The 17,629-nt window shown below is 52.3% G+C and overlaps 1 protein-coding gene across 1 annotated transcript in view; it reads left to right on the forward strand.

The window, feature by feature from the left end:
• UNC13A (unc-13 homolog A) overlaps positions 1 to 17,629 on the forward strand; it is a 95,072-nt gene that overhangs the window by 64,054 nt on the left and 13,389 nt on the right. The window contains 14 exon segments of the mRNA XM_033200008.1: positions 1,571 to 1,667; positions 2,033 to 2,176; positions 2,998 to 3,081; positions 4,320 to 4,397; positions 4,664 to 4,752; positions 5,478 to 5,630; positions 7,207 to 7,330; positions 8,610 to 8,615; positions 10,297 to 10,335; positions 11,435 to 11,464; positions 13,512 to 13,568; positions 13,973 to 14,053; positions 14,625 to 14,772; positions 16,013 to 16,069. Of these exon segments, the coding sequence (XP_033055899.1) occupies positions 1,571 to 1,667; positions 2,033 to 2,176; positions 2,998 to 3,081; positions 4,320 to 4,397; positions 4,664 to 4,752; positions 5,478 to 5,630; positions 7,207 to 7,330; positions 8,610 to 8,615; positions 10,297 to 10,335; positions 11,435 to 11,464; positions 13,512 to 13,568; positions 13,973 to 14,053; positions 14,625 to 14,772; positions 16,013 to 16,069 (1,187 nt within the window).

Raw genomic sequence — 17,629 nt, forward strand, 5'->3', positions numbered from 1 at the left:
ATCTCGGGGCGGCAGAGTGAGACTCCGTCTCAAAAAAAGAAAAAAAAACTGGCCAGGCGCGGTGGCTCACACCTGTAATCCCAGCACTTTGGGAGGCCGAGGCGGGTGGATCATGAGGTCAGGAGATAGAGACCATCCTGGCTAACACCTTGAAACCCCGTCTCTACTAAAAATACAAAAAAATTAGCTGGGCGTGGTGGCGGGCACCTGTAGTCCCAGCTACTTGGGAGGCTGAGGCAGGAGAATGGCGTGAACCCGGGAGATGGAGCTTGCAGTGAGCCAAGATCACGCCATTGCACCCCAGCCTGGGCGACAGAGCCAGACTCCGTCTCAAAAACAAAAAAAAAAAAGAAAGAAAGAAAAAAAAAAGTATCCGGGTGTGGTGGCACACGCCTGTAGTCCCAGCTACTCGAGGGGCTGAAGCAGCAGGATCACTTGAACCCAGGAGGCAGAGGTTACAGTAAGCAGAAATAGTGTCACTGCACTCCAGCCTGGGCAACAGAGTGAGACTCCATCTCAAAAAATAAATTAATATGAAAATAGAATGGATGAGTGAATAAATGCCAAATACCTTCCCCAAGGTGACTCCTAGTACATGACAGACCCGAGATTTGAACTCGGGACATCTGACTCCTGGGCTGTGTGTTGGAGGATGGTATGGTACCACCAGTTCCTGAGAATTGTGCTGTGTCGTTCACTGCTCCCAGCAGCGCAGAGGGATAGTCTTCTGTTGTACAAGAAATGAAAGCTCTGGCTGGGTGCGGTGGCTCATGCCTGTAATCCCAACGTTTTGGGAGGCCGAAGTGGGAGGATCACTTGAGGCCAGGAGTTCAAGACCTGCCTGGGCAACATAGGGACATCCTATCTTTACAAAGAAGACCAAAAAAAAAAAAAAAAAATTAGCCAGGAATAGTGGCACGTGCCTGTAGTCCCAGTTACTTGGACTGAGGTGGGAGGATCACTTGAACCCAGGAGGTCAAGGCTGCAGTGAGCTATGATCTCACCACTGCACTTTAGCCTAGGCAACATAGCAAGACGTGTCTCAAAAAAGAAAAAAAAAGAAAAAGAAAAAAAAGAAAGGAAAAGAAAAGAAAGGAGGGAGGGAGGGAGGAAGAAGGAAGGAGGGAAGGAGGGAAGGGAGGAAGGGAAGAAGAGAGGGAGGAAGGGAGGAAGGAGGGAGGAAGGGAGGAAGGGAGGAAGGAAGGAAGGAAGGAAGGAAGGAAGGAAGGAAGAAGGAAGGAAGGAAGGAAAAAGAAGGAAGGAAAGAAAAGAAAGAAGGAAGGGCTCAGAGAATAAACTTATTTGCCACAGGCAGTTTATCTGAACTAGGATTCCCGCAGGCCTGGGCCCTACTGTAAAAGGGGCCACTCATTCTATTTCATGAGCAAAGTAACTGAGGTTCAGTGCAGGAGGCGAGCAGAGGGGCAGCCACTCAAGGCTGCAGGGAGAGCTGCAGGGAGAGCTCCAGGGAGAGTAAGAGCAGCCTACTCATTAGTGGGTCAGAACCAGGCAGTGCAGAGGTTGAGGAGGACAAGAGGTGGTAGAGCCCCACCCTGGCTCTTCATTCCAGATGGTTTGAACCCTTCGTCATCCAGTGGCTGGATGAGAATGAGGAGGTGTCCCGGGATTTCCTGCATGGTGCCCTGGAGCGAGACAAGAAGGATGGGGTAAGAAGGTCAACCCACAATCAGGTTCCTAATCTTCCCACTGGGGTCCAATTTTGGGGGAAATTTGCCCTTGGGTTGAGGCCAGTCTCTGGTAGGTGTCCACCATCTTTGTCTTGCTGATGATTTTTTAAAATCTTTTGTTCATTCATCAACTACGAGATGTGAGTTCCATCAAGCCAGACACCTCCATGCACCCCATGGCTTCTGCGACCACATCTAGAGTTGATTCTAAGTCAACCTCGCCCTCTGTCCATCTCACCCCGGGGAAGTTGGTCTCTGGCTCTCCATGGAGAGTGGGAGAGTCGGGTTCTGGGGCCTCTCTGGTGCTGATCTCCTCCTTCCTCTTGGCCTCCTTCCCCCTGCAGTTCCAGCAGACCTCGGAGCATGCCCTATTCTCCTGCTCCGTGGTGGACGTCTTCTCCCAACTCAACCAGAGCTTTGAAATCATCAAGAAACTCGAGTGTCCTGACCCCCAGATTGTGGGGCACTACATGAGGCGCTTTGCCAAGGTGTGGGGGAGTGTGTAGGGTTGGGGCTAGGGGATGGGGTCAGGGAATTGAGGTCCAAGTTGGAGATGGGGTAAGGTTGAGGCTGAGGTTGCAGTTGGTGATGTCACTGAGGTTGGGGTTGAAGTTGGAGTTTGGGTTGAGGTTGGAGTTGAAGTTTGGGTTGAAGTTGAGGTTGAGATGAGGTTGGAGTTGAGGTTTGGATGGAGGTTGGAGTTGGGATTAGGGTTTAAATTGAGATTGGAGTTGAGATTGGGGTTGGAGTTGAGGTGTAGGGTAAGGTTGGAATTGAGGTGTGGGTTGAGATCAGGGTTGGAATTGAGGTCATTAGTGCGAGTTGGCAATGCTGTTTGGTTGGAGTTTGAGGTTGGGTTGGGTCTTGATTTGGGATTGAGGTTGGAGTGAGTGCTGAGATTGATACAGAATTTGAGTGAGTCTTGGGGTGAGTTTGAGGGTTGGGATCATTGGGGTTGAGGTTTGATTGATTGGCATTAGGCTGTGTTGACCTTGGGGATTACAACTAGGAACTGGCTTTTGATTTGAGATCAGGTCATGCTTGTGGTTGAGACTGGGTTAATATGATGCTTGGTTGCTCTGAAAAAGAGCTGGGTCTACATAAAACGATTGTCTTCATCGAGCGGTATCTCCTCTAGGTCTTGATGATCATCTTGGGTGGAGAATTTGCCTAGCCCAAGGGCCCATCTTAGGTGCTATTAGGGTTTGAGTTCATCACTGATCTCACTAGTGGCCTTGATGGGACCTGATGACTGGGGCCTGCCTTGGTCCCAGCCTTTCTTCTCACCCACACGCTGTGTCTTCCCCAGACCATCAGTAATGTGCTCCTCCAGTACGCAGACATCATCTCCAAGGACTTCGCCTCCTACTGCTCCAAGGAGAAGGAGAAAGTGGTGACCTGAGGGAACCCCTGACCTAGCCCCCTCCTCAGCCCCATTCAGCATCCCCAGGACTCCCTTCTCCCCAGAGCCCTGACACCTGGGGCTATGTATGTCCACCTGTGTGTGATCTGACTGGACTGTGTGTGTGTGTAGAGGTGCTTGTTTGAATGTGTGCGATCGGAGTGTATCTAGTTGTGTGTGAGTGTATGGGAACTAAGTGCATGTGTCTGATTGTGTATTGTCTGTGTTGACTGGTACACTCTGCACGTGTGTGTGTGTCTGTGCACATTTGAGTGTGCGTGTCTGATCATGTTTTGTCTAGCTTTGTTCAATGGGTATCTATGGCATGAGTGTGTGTGTGAGTCCGACTGTGCACGTCTGAGTGTGCGTGATTGTATTTCATCTGGCTGTGTTAACTGGGTATAACATGAGTGTGTGTGCCTGTCTGTGTGTGTCTGTACATATCTGAGTGTGGGTGTCTAGCTGTGTTTCATCTGTGTTAATTGGGTATAGTGTGAGTGTATGTATGAATATGTGTGTTCAACCGTACACATCTGGGTGTGTGTCTCATATTTTATCTAGCTGTGTTAACTGGTTATAGTGTTAGTGTGTGTATGCTTGTGTGTGTGTCCGGCTGTGCGTGTCTGGGTGTGTGTGACCATGTTTCGTCTGGCTGAGTTAACGGCATGTAGTGTGAATGTGTGTCTATGTGTGTGTGTGTGTGTGTGACTGTGCACGTCTGGGTGAGTGTGTCTCACCAGGTTTGGTCTGGCTGTGTCGAATGTGCATGATGTGAGGGTGTGTCTATGACTGTGTCTGGCTGTGCATGTCTGAGTTTGTGTATCTGTGGGGGGGTCTCGTGTGTATATCTAGGGGTGAGGGCACATGCCTTCAGTGTGTCACTGGCTGTTGCAAATGAAGCCTTCATTGTGCGAGCTGCAAAGCTCTGGACCCCTGCAGGAAACTCTGCTACCCCCAGCGTTCCCAGCCCCTCTCATGGACCCACCAGGCCTGGCGTTGTGGGATTACTTGAGTCCTCCTTGCCCCCACCAATCCCCAGAGATGCCCCAGCAACAACACGCCCAGGAGCCTGAGCCCAAACACTGCCTTCCATTCGCAGGTGACCCCTTGGGACCCCAGCTTCCTCCAAACTCAGACCCTGAAACCATCCTGAGGTCCTTGGCGGTGGGTAGGGGAGGCTCTGGGGAGAGGTCCTGAGGCCTGACTCCCCTCTCTGTTCGCATCCGCAGCCCTGCATCCTCATGAACAACACTCAACAGCTACGAGTTCAGCTGGAGAAGATGTTCGAAGCCATGGGAGGAAAGGAGGTGAGGCAGGGCCGGGGAAGGGCTGGAGAAGGGAAGGGGGCACCCCCACCACTGTGTCCCTGCAGGCCCCCAAACTCATATGCCACCAGGCCTAGGGATGAATTCCAGCTCAACCATGCTCTTAAACCTAGGCTTGCATCACAACTGTCTGTGCCTCAGTTTCCCCTCCAGCCCCTTGGGATCCCTTTCCCCAGGTCAGATGAGAAAACGCCCAGTACATGTGGATACTTACTGAACCTGGCCTGATGTCCCTTCTCCCCCCTTAGCTGGATGCCGAAGCCAGTGACATCTTGAAGGAGCTTCAGGTGAAACTCAATAACGTCTTGGATGAGCTCAGCCGGGTGTTTGCTACCAGGTGGGAGCATCTCCAGGGCTGGGGGCAGTGGGGAGGGAACAGCCTTCAGCCCTCTGAGCCTGGGGTGTCTGGAGGCTCAGCAGATGTAGCGGTGAAGATTGCAGGCTCAGAGTTAGACAAGGCTGAGTTCAAATCTCGGCTTTACTGCTTACTAGCTGTGTGGCCTTGGGTGAGTCACTTAACCTCTCTGAGCCTTATATATTCTTTTATTCCTCTGTAAAGTTGGGGTGATGACAATAATAGTACCTGGGTAGGATTTTGAGAATGAAATGAGCAATGTGGGCAAACGTCTTATCCCTTTGCCTGGTTCTGCTGTTATTATTTTTCACTCTTTTTTTTTTTTTTTTTGAGATGAAGTCTCGTTCTGTCTCCAGGGTGGAGTGCAGTGGCGTGATCTTGGCTCACTGCAACCTCCACTTCCTGGATTCGAGTAGCTGGGACTACAGGTGCACGCCACCACACCCAGCTAATTTTTGTATTTTTAGTAGAGACAGGGTTTCACCATGTTGGCCAGGTTGCTCTTGATCTCTTGACCTCATGATCCGCCCATCTCGGCCTCCCAAAGTGCTGGGATTACAGGCATGAGCCACCGTGTCTGGCCTGTTCTCCATTCTTGCTCGGTTATGTGCTGTGATGCTAATGATATGACCTCGAGGACCAAAGATGAGCATCTGTGTCCTCATCCAGCCCTTCCTGTGGTCTGAGCCTTTTCTTTCTGTCCCCAGCTTCCAGCCGCACATTGAAGAGTGTGTTAAACAGATGGGTGACATCCTTAGCCAGGTTAAGGGCACAGGCAATGTGCCAGCCAGTGCCTGCAGCAGCGTGGCCCAGGACGCTGACAATGTGTTGCAGCCCATCATGGACCTGCTGGACAGCAAGTGAGCCGGGCCAGGTGGACTGGGCTGGCCAGGGAGGGGCTGGGGCAGGGCCATAGAGACCCAGGGACTGGCTGGAGAGGGTGTGCAGGGAATATTTCCTGGGTGGTCACTGGATAGTTGTATGGCTGAGTAGAGGGTGGAATGAAGGGGATGGAAAGTTGGGTGGGCAAATAATTGGAAGGATTTGTGAGTAAATATTTTTGTGGATGAATGAATGGTGGATGAATAGGTGACATGAGGGGTGGATAGGTGGGTGGATGCATGGATTAAAAGATAAATGTTTAGAAGGCTAGATGGAGGATAGATGTTTTAAAAAGATGGGTGGGTGGATAGTTGGGTAAATATTTGGATGGATGAATAAATGTTTTGATGCATAGATGGACTGATGCATAGATGGATGGATGTCTGGCAGGCTGACTTGATGAATGGTTGGATGGATGGATGGTTGGATGGACCGATGGATGGATGGATGGATGGATGGATGGATGGATAAATGGATGGATAGGTGGATAAATATTTGGATGGATGAATAAATGTTTTGATGCATAAATGGATGGAAAGATGGGTGGATGGATGAATAAATGGATGGATGGGTGGATGGATGGATGGATAGGTCAATAGATATTTAGATCATTGAATAAATGTTTTGATGCATAAATGGATGGACAGATGGGTGGATGGATAAATAAATGGATGGTTGGATGGGTGGGTGGGTAGATGGATACATGGTGGATAGATATAGGTGGATAAATATTTGGATGGATAAATATTTTGATGCATAAATGAATGGACAGATGGGTGTGTGGGTGGATGAGTGGGTCGATGGATGGATGGATTAATAGCTGGGTAATATTTGGATGGATGAACAAATGTTTTGATGCATAGATGGATGGACAGATGGATGAATGATGGGTGGATGGATAAATAAGTGGATAAGTGGATGGATGAGTAGAAGGATGCATGGAAGGATGGATGGATGAACAGATGGATAGATGGATGGATAGAAAAAGAAATAGAGAATTAAGGACCACTGGAAGAGGGATGGATTGGTGGGTGACTGGATCAGTTGGCAGATGGATCATGGTGGACTGCCTGTCTCCTTCAACCCCTATCCATCCAACCACGATTTCTTTGCTGTTTTCCCTTTCAAGTCTGCCCTCTGACCATTCCCCTCCTGTTCCTCCTGGGCGTGGCCTTCTCCCTCATAGTCCCTGATCTCCATCCTTCCTGTTTCAGTTCCTCCCCCACACTGTTCTTTCAAACATGAGAGTCTGGCTGTGTCTCCCTCTTGAACACTCCATGGCTCCCCACTACCCCTATCCTCATGATACGGCCCAAGCCTTCCTCGCAGACATTGAGGCCTCTTTCCATCTGGTCCCTGCTGACCAGTCCAACCACCACTCACTCTTTTCTTCATGCATCAGATATCATAGCCCCATCAAACCACCCAGGGGTCCCTGTACAGGCTGTGGGCCCTCTTTCCTACCTGTGGAATGCCTTGCCCACTTGTTAAGGGAAGGGGATCTGGGGGTTGGAGCCAACTGGGCCCTCTCTCAGACCTGCCCCTCGTCCCCAGCCTGACCCTCTTTGCCAAAATCTGTGAGAAGACGGTGCTGAAGCGAGTGCTGAAGGAGCTGTGGAAGCTGGTTATGAACACCATGGAGAAAACCATCGTCCTGCCACCCCTCACTGACCAGACGGTGAGACCTGCAGGGGGCCCGTGGGGATATTTGGGTCACATCCTGGCGGGAGCCCAGAAAACTTGGTGCCAGAGGCTGGGGGTTGAGAACAAAGGCATCCGGTCTCAGAGAGGTCATCCAGGCTCAAGGGCCATCCAAGGGTCATGGAAGCCACCAGAGGTCAGTGGGGGACCATTCAGAGGTCAGAGAGGTCACCCGGGGGTTAAAGATCATCGAAGAGTTAAAGAGGTCATTCAGAGTCCATTGTGGTTTCTCCAGGGTCGAAGAGATCAGGTAAAGTCAAGAGACCGCTAAAGTCATAGAGGTCACATGTAGGTCAAATAGCATTCAGAGGTCAGAGGTCATCTAGAAAACAGGTCAGCTTCGGGATCAAGGTTATCCTTGAGTCACGGAAGGCCCACATTGGCCAGGCACTGTGGCTCATGCCTGCAATCCCAGCACTTTGGGAGGTTTGAGGCAGGCAGATTGCTTGAGGTCAGGAGTTTGAGACCAGCCTGGGCAACATGGTGAAATCTCATCTCTACTAAAAAGACAAAAATTAGCTGGATGTGGTGGCGCATGCTTATTTTCCCAGCTTCTTGGGAAACTGAGGCACGAAAATTGTTTGAACTTGGGAGGTAGAGGCTGCAGTGAGCTGAGATGGTGCCACTGCAATCCAGCCTGGGTGACAGGGTGAGACCCTGTCTCAAAAAAAAAAAAAGAAGGCATAGACATCAATGGGTTTTTCTAAGGGCTTTGGGGCTCATTCAAAAGCCAAAGAAGGGGGATACCATGGACTTCAAAGATCAGAGATCAATAGACCAGGGGGCTCCTGGAGGTCAGCCAGAGGTCATGGAGGGCATCCAAGGTCAAAGAGGTCAAGCAGAGGTCAGTGGCCATCCACAGACCAGGACCGATAGACCAGAGGCCATAATCTCCAGGGACCAGGGGGACCTAGACATCTGTAGAGGGATGTAGCTGGGCGTGGGTCCCTCCAGGAGGCGTCAGGAACCTGAGGACAGCAATGGCACGTGGGCTGTGGGCACATTGTGGAGTGGGGAGGTCTTTCCCAGGTGGACCACGGAGGCTTGGGAAGGGTGCGCGGGGGCTGTAGATAGGCGACGATGGTGGGGGAGGCTCGGACTTCCCATGCTCCCGTCTCCTCTGGGCTGGGCTGGGGCTGGGGCAGGGGTCTTGCCCCTCCGTGCTGCCATCTCTGCCCCCTCCCTGGCCTTCCCGGGAGACTCATGGTACCTTATTCCCCCCTCCCCCACTGCCCCGCCCCCATCACGGCTGACAGATGATCGTAAGTAGAGGCCCGTCTGTCCGTCTGTCTGTCCGTCCTCTCTGTGTCTGGACTCAGCCCACCGCGTCGCTGCACCCCTCTCCCCACCCACCCAGCGCCCCCTCCTCACCCACCATCCTCCCTCCCGCCTAGATGTGCCTGTGTCTGTCTGGGGCGGGACATGGGGTGGGGGCGGGGCTGGGAGGGAAGGAAACCACGCCTACCCTCTCTGTCCCATTGAAGTCCAGAGAAGCCCCCCTTACCGGCTTCCAAACCCAAATCCCAGCTCCTCCTTTGCAGCGGACCTGACATCTAAGGGTAGAATCCAACCTTGCTCCCGGGCCCAAATGTCACCAGATGCCCTGAAGCTAGAAAGAGGATCAACCCCAGGATTCCTCTGACCTCCTCTTTGGGCTCTGAACTGTCAGCAGCTTCTCAGAATGCAGGTCCCCACCATGAGGGTCTCTACTTCTGATTCTTCTGAAATTCCATGCTCCAGACCATTCCTCGGTACCCCAACACCCTGCCTACCCCACTCCCGCCATCCACACCAACACACACCAATCCCAGACATACACCCAGTTGACCAAGTGGGAGACTTTTGTCATGGCTTTGACGTCAGGCAGACTTGGGGTCAAATCCTAGCCCAGCCACTCTCTCTCTCTGTGACCTTGGGAAGTCATTTGACCTCCCAGCCTCTGTTTTCTTGTCTGGAAAATGGGGCTCATTGCATCACCTCCCTGAGGGTAGTTCTAAGAACCAACTGGCATGATGCATTAAAATACTCATTTCAGTATTGCCTGAACCCAGGAAGCGGAGGCTGCAATGAGCTGAGATCCCGCCACTGCACTCTCAGTGACTGACCCAGAGGCAGTGATCGCTAAATCAGAGCTAATGGTGGTGGTGGTGGTGGTGATGGTGGTGGTGATATGCAGACATGTATGAGAGCAGAGACAAAACAACTTCAGATTTTCCCTTTGTGGGCAAGACAAGGCTGTTACAAGATTTCACTTTGTCAAAAGTTTACAAGTACTCTTCTTACTTCCCGGTAGCTGCAGCCTGGGTCTTTGGCTGTAACCACTTGGTGGCAGCATACCCGACCACAGGCAATGCATTTGTAGGCAGGGGGATAAAGGAATTCGCATTTAATGACACCCCATGTGCCAGACCTTCTCATAGCCCCTGTTTCAGCTCACCTTCATGATAACCCTTTGAGTGAGGTGGATATTATTATCCCCATTTTGCAGATGAGGAAAGCTGAGGCTCAGAGAGGAGTCACTTGTTCAAGGTCATATAGTAAATATATGCCAGTCAGGATTCAAATTCAGATCTGTCTGAATATGCAGCACATTTGCTTTCCTGTTAACCCAAGAACCAAGGGTCTCATGTGTACAGTAAATGTAAATGGATTATATTTTGGCAGTGACTTATTTCCCTTCTTTCTGGCTTTCTCTAGCTCTGTATCTGTATCTTTCTCTCTCTCTTTCCTGTCTCTGACTCACACCATTTAAGAGTCAGTCATTAAAGTGCACGCACACGTGCACACACACACACAAACAAACACACTATCCCCATGCAACCCAGTCATCAGTCCCCTGTGCAGTGTGGATTCCCCCGTCCCCGTGAATACTCCTGTGAGCATCCCAGGTTCCCACCCTGCACGACTTGCCAGGTTGATCACCCTGTGACATTGTCTCTGCAGGGGAACCTCTTGAGAAAACATGGCAAGGGATTAGAAAAGGTAATGAGGGCCTCGTCTCACTGAGGCCCTGAGCTCCGGTGTCTGGGCATGCGTGTGCATGTGTGTGTGTCTGTGCACCTAGACAGGAAGGGCAGCTGGGGGTCGTGGGTAGGAGATAGCTGTCCTAACCAAGTCCTGCAAATCCAGAAGTCAGAGATGAAGTGATTCTCCAGGGACAGAACGTGCAGTGTGCACATGTGAACTAATGTGTGTGCACAAACAGCTCCCATCCTCCCACCGTAGTACCCACAGGGCTCATCTGAGCCCTGGGCTCAGCTGAAATTCTGTGGCTTCTTGAGGAGCCTACACGCTGGATCGCCACCCTGGATTGAGATGTGTTGTTTTTTATGTAGAAATGTTTTTGTTGCTGTGCTAGTGGGTGCTTGTTGTTAAGGAGATGGGAGCTACAGCAACACGCAAGCAGCTGTCTTGCTGTGCACTTGTGCAGAAGATATCGTTGTACCTTTGTGCGTATAAATGGAGTGCATAGCTTTGTGAATGTGGGTCACAGGGATTCACACATTCTCTACTCTGTCCGCCAGCCCTTTGGGGGGCATATTCAGTGTCCAGGCACCCTATATGTGGATGTGAATCCGTGTGGGGTCAAGGGTGTGTGGGTTTATGTGTGATTGTGCACATGCCTGCAAGTGTTTAGGAGTGCATGTATGTAGTTTAGTGTATGGGTTCTTCAGCATTGAGTGAACTTACAGTATATGTTAGTATGTTTTTTGTAGACTCGGGTGCTGGGATATAGCGGCAACCCCTTAGGGAATGGAGGAGGAGAGATTCCTAGCCCTGTCTCATCTCCCCACCTCCCCAGGTGCCCCATCCTGGGGCAGGCTGACTGTGGGATGAGGCTGCTTCCAGCCTCCTGGGCACCCTGAGAGTGTTCTGGCAGTCAAGGAGTCTGACCCCTAAACCCCCGCTAGGGGACAAGAGGAGGTGTTAGCTGGGGAGGGGGCCCACCATTAGACTCAGGACCTGGGGAGGAGCTCCTGGGCTGGGAAGTGAGACTGTGCTTTGAGGGGACAGGGAAGTCCCACTGAGTATCCTCCCAGCAGTCACCAGAACTCTGACCTCCACCTGATTCTCTCCACAGGGCAGGGTGAAATTGCCAAGCCACTCAGACGTAAGACCGGCCTCTCACTGTCTGTCTGGCTCCCACCCCACTCCCCCCAACCCTACCCCTGTGCCCCCTTCCACCTCTGTGGTTCGTGCCGTCTGAGGGCGTACTGTGAACCTGTCTGTTGGTCTCTTCTTCCTTTGTCTGTCGGGCTTGTTCGTGGGGGGTGGTGGGTGGGGGGTTGGTGGGTAGGGCAGAGGGTACCCAGGAAGGCCCCTGAGCCGTGCCAGACTACAGGTGGGTGCAGCAGGGGAAACTGAGGCCCAGTTCGCTGGACCCCTGAGTAACTGTGCCTTGTAAGAACCTCAGGATCACAGATAAGAAATAAGAATAGTAACAGCCAAGATGCTAATAATAATACTAGTAGGAATGACCAGGTGGCCAGCTGGTAGACTATACACATAATTCAAATTTCCCCACTGTAAATGGGCCCCCTCCCCACCTAGCCTCTCCCAGGACCCCCAGACCACCCCAGGACCCAGTAATACAAGACTCGTGACCTCAATACTCAGCCCCACCCTGTCCCCCGAGTTACCATGGGTCTCCATGGTAGCCAGGGTGGGAATTGAGGCTCAGAGCATTCAGGGACAAGACTGGGGCCATCCAACAGTGAGAGAGGAGGCTAGACACATGCCTTCCAGTCTGGGACCCCGTCTCCCTTAGCATTGCCCATGACTTTGAGACCAAGTGATAATTAGTGAACACTGAGCAAAGACATGTTTAGTTCAGACTAAGCCACAAAGTAGATATGATTTTCCCCATCTAGATAGGAAAACTGAGGCTCAGAGAGGTTAAGTGACTTGCCCAGGGCCACACAGCAGGGCTGCAATTTGAATCCAGGCCCATCTGGCTTGTCAGAGCCATCATCACGTCACCATCTTGCCAGTGTCTGTTTGGGAGTGGGCTGGAGGATGGATATGGAGGTGTTTGTATAGAGGGAGGATTTTTCCTTTAAGAGGTCAGACTGGGCTGGGCGCGGTGGCTCATGCCTGTAATCCCAGCACTTTGGGAGACTGAGGCAGGTGGATCACAAGGTCAGGAGATCAAGACCATCCTGGCTAACACGGTGAGACCCTGTTTCTACTAAAAATACAAAAAATTAGCCGGGCGTGGTGGCGGGCGCCTGTAGTCCCAGCTACTCAGGAAGCTGAGGCAGGAGAATGGCGTAAGCCCAGGAGGCAGAGCTTGCAGTGAGCTGAGATTGCGCAACTGCACTCCAGCCTGGGCTACAGAGCAAGACTCTGTCTCAAAAAAAAAACAAAAAACAAAAAAAGAGGTCAGACTGGCTGGCAACGTGGCTCAAGCCTGTAATCCCAGCACTTCACGAGGCTGAGGTGGGAGGATCAGTTGAGCCCAGGAATTCAAGACCAGCCTGGACAACACAGCAAGACCCCATCTCTACGAAAAAAATTTCACAAATTAGCTGGACATGGTGGCTCACACGTGTAGTCCCAGCTACTGGGGAGGCAGGAGGATTGCTCGAGCCCAGGAGTTTGAGGTTGCAATGAGCTATGATCACGCCACTGCACTCCAGCCTGGGCAACAGAGGGAGACCCTGTCTCAAAAAAAAAAAAAAAAAAAAAAAAGTCAGACTGAAAGTCCTTCCAGATTACAGGGGAAATTTCCCTGCAGAGGGGATGCTTCCTTGAGGAGGAGGAAGTGTTTCACCAGAGCCATTTTCTGAAACCGCAGCCCAGCCTATTGTTTTCCCAAAGCTTCCTTTCCCTCGAAAACCCTGCCCACACCCACAAACACCACCGTCTGAGGCTCCCCCAACCCACTGCCCCTCACAGTCCGGTCCCTGTCTGTTTCTCCCATTACACAAGCCTGGTTGAGGCTGAGAGGGTGGGTACTATCCCCACGGGACTGGGATTTTCAGGGACAAGCTCTCCACATCCTCCTCAGTTCTTCCTGAGGAATTCCAGACCTCTGTCCCTGGGACACAATTATTGCCCTGCCCAGAGCGTTTGGGCAAGAACCAAGATGGTCTCTGGGGCTGGAGTGTCAGCTGTAGCACCCCTGCCCTCACCCAGCTGTCTGTTGTTACCCGCAGGGAACCCAGATGATCTTCAATGCAGCCAAGGAGCTGGGTCAGCTGTCCAAACTCAAGGTGAGGAGTGGGGCTAGAGTATGGGGTGAGGGACTGCCCCCCAAACTCTATGTGGCTTCCAGGTTGCCACCATCCTGGGGGAGGGGTCCCAGGATGATGACATGCATTACAGGCCCAAAGGACGAAACTCTACTCACTGAAGCACAAGATATTTGCTTCCCAGTGTGTCGGAAAGATGTGAATGGTTCAGCTTCAGGTACAACTTGATCAAGAGGGCAAGTCATTTATTCAACAAATATTTGTTGAGCACCTGCTGTGTACCAGTCACATATTGGGTGCTGGGATGATGAAAACATAGACCCTCAGCCCAGCTCCTCCAAGTTTAACAGGGATAAGACCCATAGGCACAGATTCCGAAGGTGGAGCCCACTCCACCCACGTGGCCCCTCTCCCCATCCATCCAGGACCACATGGTACGAGAAGAAGCCAAGAGCTTGACCCCAAAGCAGTGCGCGGTTGTTGAGTTGGCCCTGGACACAATCAAGGTGAGAGGCCCTACCCCTCCGCATCCCAGGTGTGGGGTGTAGAGGGTGTGGCTGCTGTGGTCATGGACCTAGGTTCGCCTCAGACCCACATTAATTCATTCCATTGATAAACACTCCCTCGTTCCCCCTTCTGTGCCAGAGCTGGGCTGGCTAATGCCAGAGCATTAAGGAGCCCCAGGCCAGGGAAGACTGCTGGATACAGACATCCTCAGCCTTATAGGATTACGCTTCGGGTAGAGGGAAGGATGTGGGCTGGGGGAGCCCAAGGAGTGAGAAGGTATAGAGGGAAGGATGTAAAGGACCTTGTGCCAGGCGTTTCTTGAGGTATAGAAGGGTAGAGGGAAGGACGGGGGCTGGGTGAACCCAAGGTAGGAGAAGCCAGGGCTTCCTGGAAGAGGGCATGTGAGAGATGGGTTCTGAGGAATGCATAGGAGTTCACTAGGCAAAGCAAAGGAAGAGGTGAGAAAGTAGTAGCGGGAGGAATTGGGAGTGGTGACAGCAGGGCTACCCAGCCCTAAGAGTGGGTAGAGAGTCCCACCAGCCTCACCTCTTCCCACCCTCTCCTCCCCAGCAATATTTCCATGCGGGTGGTGTGGGCCTCAAGAAGACCTTCCTGGAGAAGAGCCCGGACCTGCAATCCCTGCGCTATGCCCTGTCGCTCTACACACAGGCCACCGACCTGCTCATTAAGACCTTTGTACAGACGCAATCAGCCCAGGGTAAGGGCGCCCAGACCCCATCACTCTTTCCCATTCCGCAGAGACAGCCTCGCCCCAAGCCTGAGTGGCTGCGCGGCTCACTCCCCCTGTGATGTCATGGATGGGGCGGAATTGACATCTCTGCACCAAGTCCGGGGACCAATGAGTGATCAAAGGTTCATAGGGGCAGGGCCTCTGACGTCACAGGCTGGGAGGTGATTGTCATCTCCTGGGAATATCTGTGATGTCCTGGAGCCAGACAATGATTGGCAGCTCTGGAATAGAATGTCTTTGACATCAAGGACCAGGGCAGGCTTGATGACTCTTAGGTGTGGAACCTGTGACTTTGTAGGGCCACAAGGTGATTGTCATCTCCTGGGAAAATCTATGGTGTCCCAGGGCCAATGAATGATTGTCAGCTCCTGAGGGACCTGGACAGTCATGGGTCCAGGGAGTAGCTGACAGCTCTGGCAGACTTCAGGAGTGATTGACAGCTCAGGATGAGCAGGACCTCTGATGTCAAGGGGTCAAGGAATGATTGGCAGGTCCATGGGTGGGACCTCTGACTTCATGGTCCCAGGGAGTGGTTGAAGCCCCCTGAGGAGGGACCTCTGTGGTGTCATGGGGCTAAGGAATGATTGAGAGCCCCGAGGGTGGGAGGGACCTCCACTTGGTGGGGGAGGCTGGACGGAGAGGGAGTTCCCATTTCTCAAACTCTCTCTCTCTTTCTCTCTGTCTTTTGCTTCGGTCTCCTGTCCCTCTCTGAGTGCACACACACGGCAGCTGGGGCTGGATGGAGGGCAGGATTCCTTGGGGACCGCCCCCCTTTTCAAAATTGGTCCCAACAAGGGGAAGAAGTTTGGCAGCTTGACCTCAGGAGGGAGAGGGAGAATCGCCATTGACACCCAGCCTGGGGCGAGGGGAGTAAAGGCCTGTGGCCTCCAACGGCCCCCTTCTGCCCGGATCCAGCCGGCCCAGGGCCCTCTGTGGGCGCTGGGTCTCTGAGCTCAGCTTCCCTTCCAGTCCTGGCTGCTTTTAGTGTCTCTGGTGTCCCTGGAGCAGGAGGCTGTCTGTCTGTCTCTCCGTCTGTCTGCAGCTGACGTTTCTCTCTCTCTTGTTTTTCCTCCCTCTCACTCGCTGTCCCCTCTCCGCGCCTCCCTTGCCCGCTCCACACACACTTCTCCATCCTCACCTCTCACTGGCTCGTCTCTCCCCGCTCCCCATGCTTCCCACCTCTTTCCCCTCTCCACCCCCCAATTAGTCCATGGTGGAAAAGGTACTAGGTTTACCCTTAGTGAAGACATTTATCCTGAGAAGGGTACGTGCCTCCGCCGCCCGCCCGCCCGCCGCCCGCGCCTGGTGCCCGGTGCCTGTGCCCCTCCCGGCCCCGGCTAGTAAAAGGATCGTCCTTCTGCCTCAGGGGCCTGCAGGGCTGCCACCCAGGCCTGAGCAGCTTGGAGGGCCCAGGCGGGTGAGGGGGAAGGACGATTTGCTGGTTCTACATGGGGAAGAAGTGATTCCAGTGAGAATCCCAGAATCCATTTCTCCTGAAATGACACATTTTTTAAGCCAGATCCTGGGATCCTGGGACAGGCACCTGTCAGGTTAAGAGCTGGGCTGTGATTCCAGCCCAGCCACTCCACGGGTAGGCACCTTGGGCAAGAATCTGTCTCCCTAAGCCTCAGTTTTCTCATCTGTAAAATGGGGACAGTCAAGGACCCTACTTCATAAGATTATTGTTATCGATATTATTATTATTTAGAGACGGGGTCTCCTTCTGTCACCTAGGCTGGATTGCAGTGGTGCAATCACTGCTCACTGCAGCCTCCCTCCTGTGCTCAAGTGATCCTCCTGCCTCAGCCTCCGGAGGAGCTGGGACTACAGGCACATGCCACCATGGCTAGCTAATTTTTAAATTTTTTTTGTAGAGAGGGGGTCTCACTTTGTTGTCCAGGCTCATCTTGAGCTCTTGGCCTTAAGTGATCCTCCTCCTTGGCCTCCCAAAATGCTGAGATTACAGGTGTGAGCCACTATGCCAGGCTGAGGAGATTATTCTTAGGATTGGAGAAGTTACATTTAGAGCAATTTCTGGCAGATAGTAAGATCTCAGCAATTCCTCACTGTTATTGTTGTTCTTTCGTTCTTTCTTTCTTTCTTTTTTTTTTTTTTTTTTTTTGAGATGGAGTTTTGCTCTTGTTGCCCAGGCTGGAGTGCAATGACGCAATCTTGGCTCAACTTCCACCTCCTGGGTTCAAGCGATTCTCGTGCCTCAGCCTCCCAAGTAGCTGGGATTACAGGCATGCGCCACCATGCCCAGCTAATTTTGTATTTTTAGTAGAAACAGGTTTCTCCATGTTGGCCAGGCCGGTCTTGAACTCCTGACTTCAGGTGATCTGCCCACCTCAGCCTCCCAAAGTGCTGGGATTACAGGTGTGAGCCACCACGCCCGGCCATTATTATTGTTCTTATTAATATATTTGATGTCACACTTCCTAGCATAGAAAACAGTGAACACTTATCAGGTTCTACCACTGAGCAGGACCTTGCGCCAGGCATTTCTTGAAGAATCTATGTTTGGTTTTGTTGTTGTTGTTGTTTGAGACAGTCTCACTCTGTCACCCAGGCTGGAATGCAGTGGCGAAATCTCAGCTCACTGCAACCTCCGTCCACCTCCTGGGTTCAAACGATTCTTGTGCCTCAGCCTCCTGAGTAGCTGGGATGACAGGCCTGTACCACCATGCCTGGCTAATTTTTGCATTTTTAGTAGAGACGGGGTTTGGCCATGTTGGCCAGGCTGGTCTTGAACTCCTGGCCTCAAGTGGTCCACCCGCCTTGGCCTCGGCCTCCCAAAGTGCTAGGATGACAGGTGTAATCCCAG

This window comes from Trachypithecus francoisi, unplaced genomic scaffold (assembly GCF_009764315.1).
Source record: "Trachypithecus francoisi isolate TF-2019V2 unplaced genomic scaffold, Tfra_2.0 Lachesis_group5, whole genome shotgun sequence".
NCBI lineage: Eukaryota > Metazoa > Chordata > Mammalia > Primates > Cercopithecidae > Trachypithecus > Trachypithecus francoisi.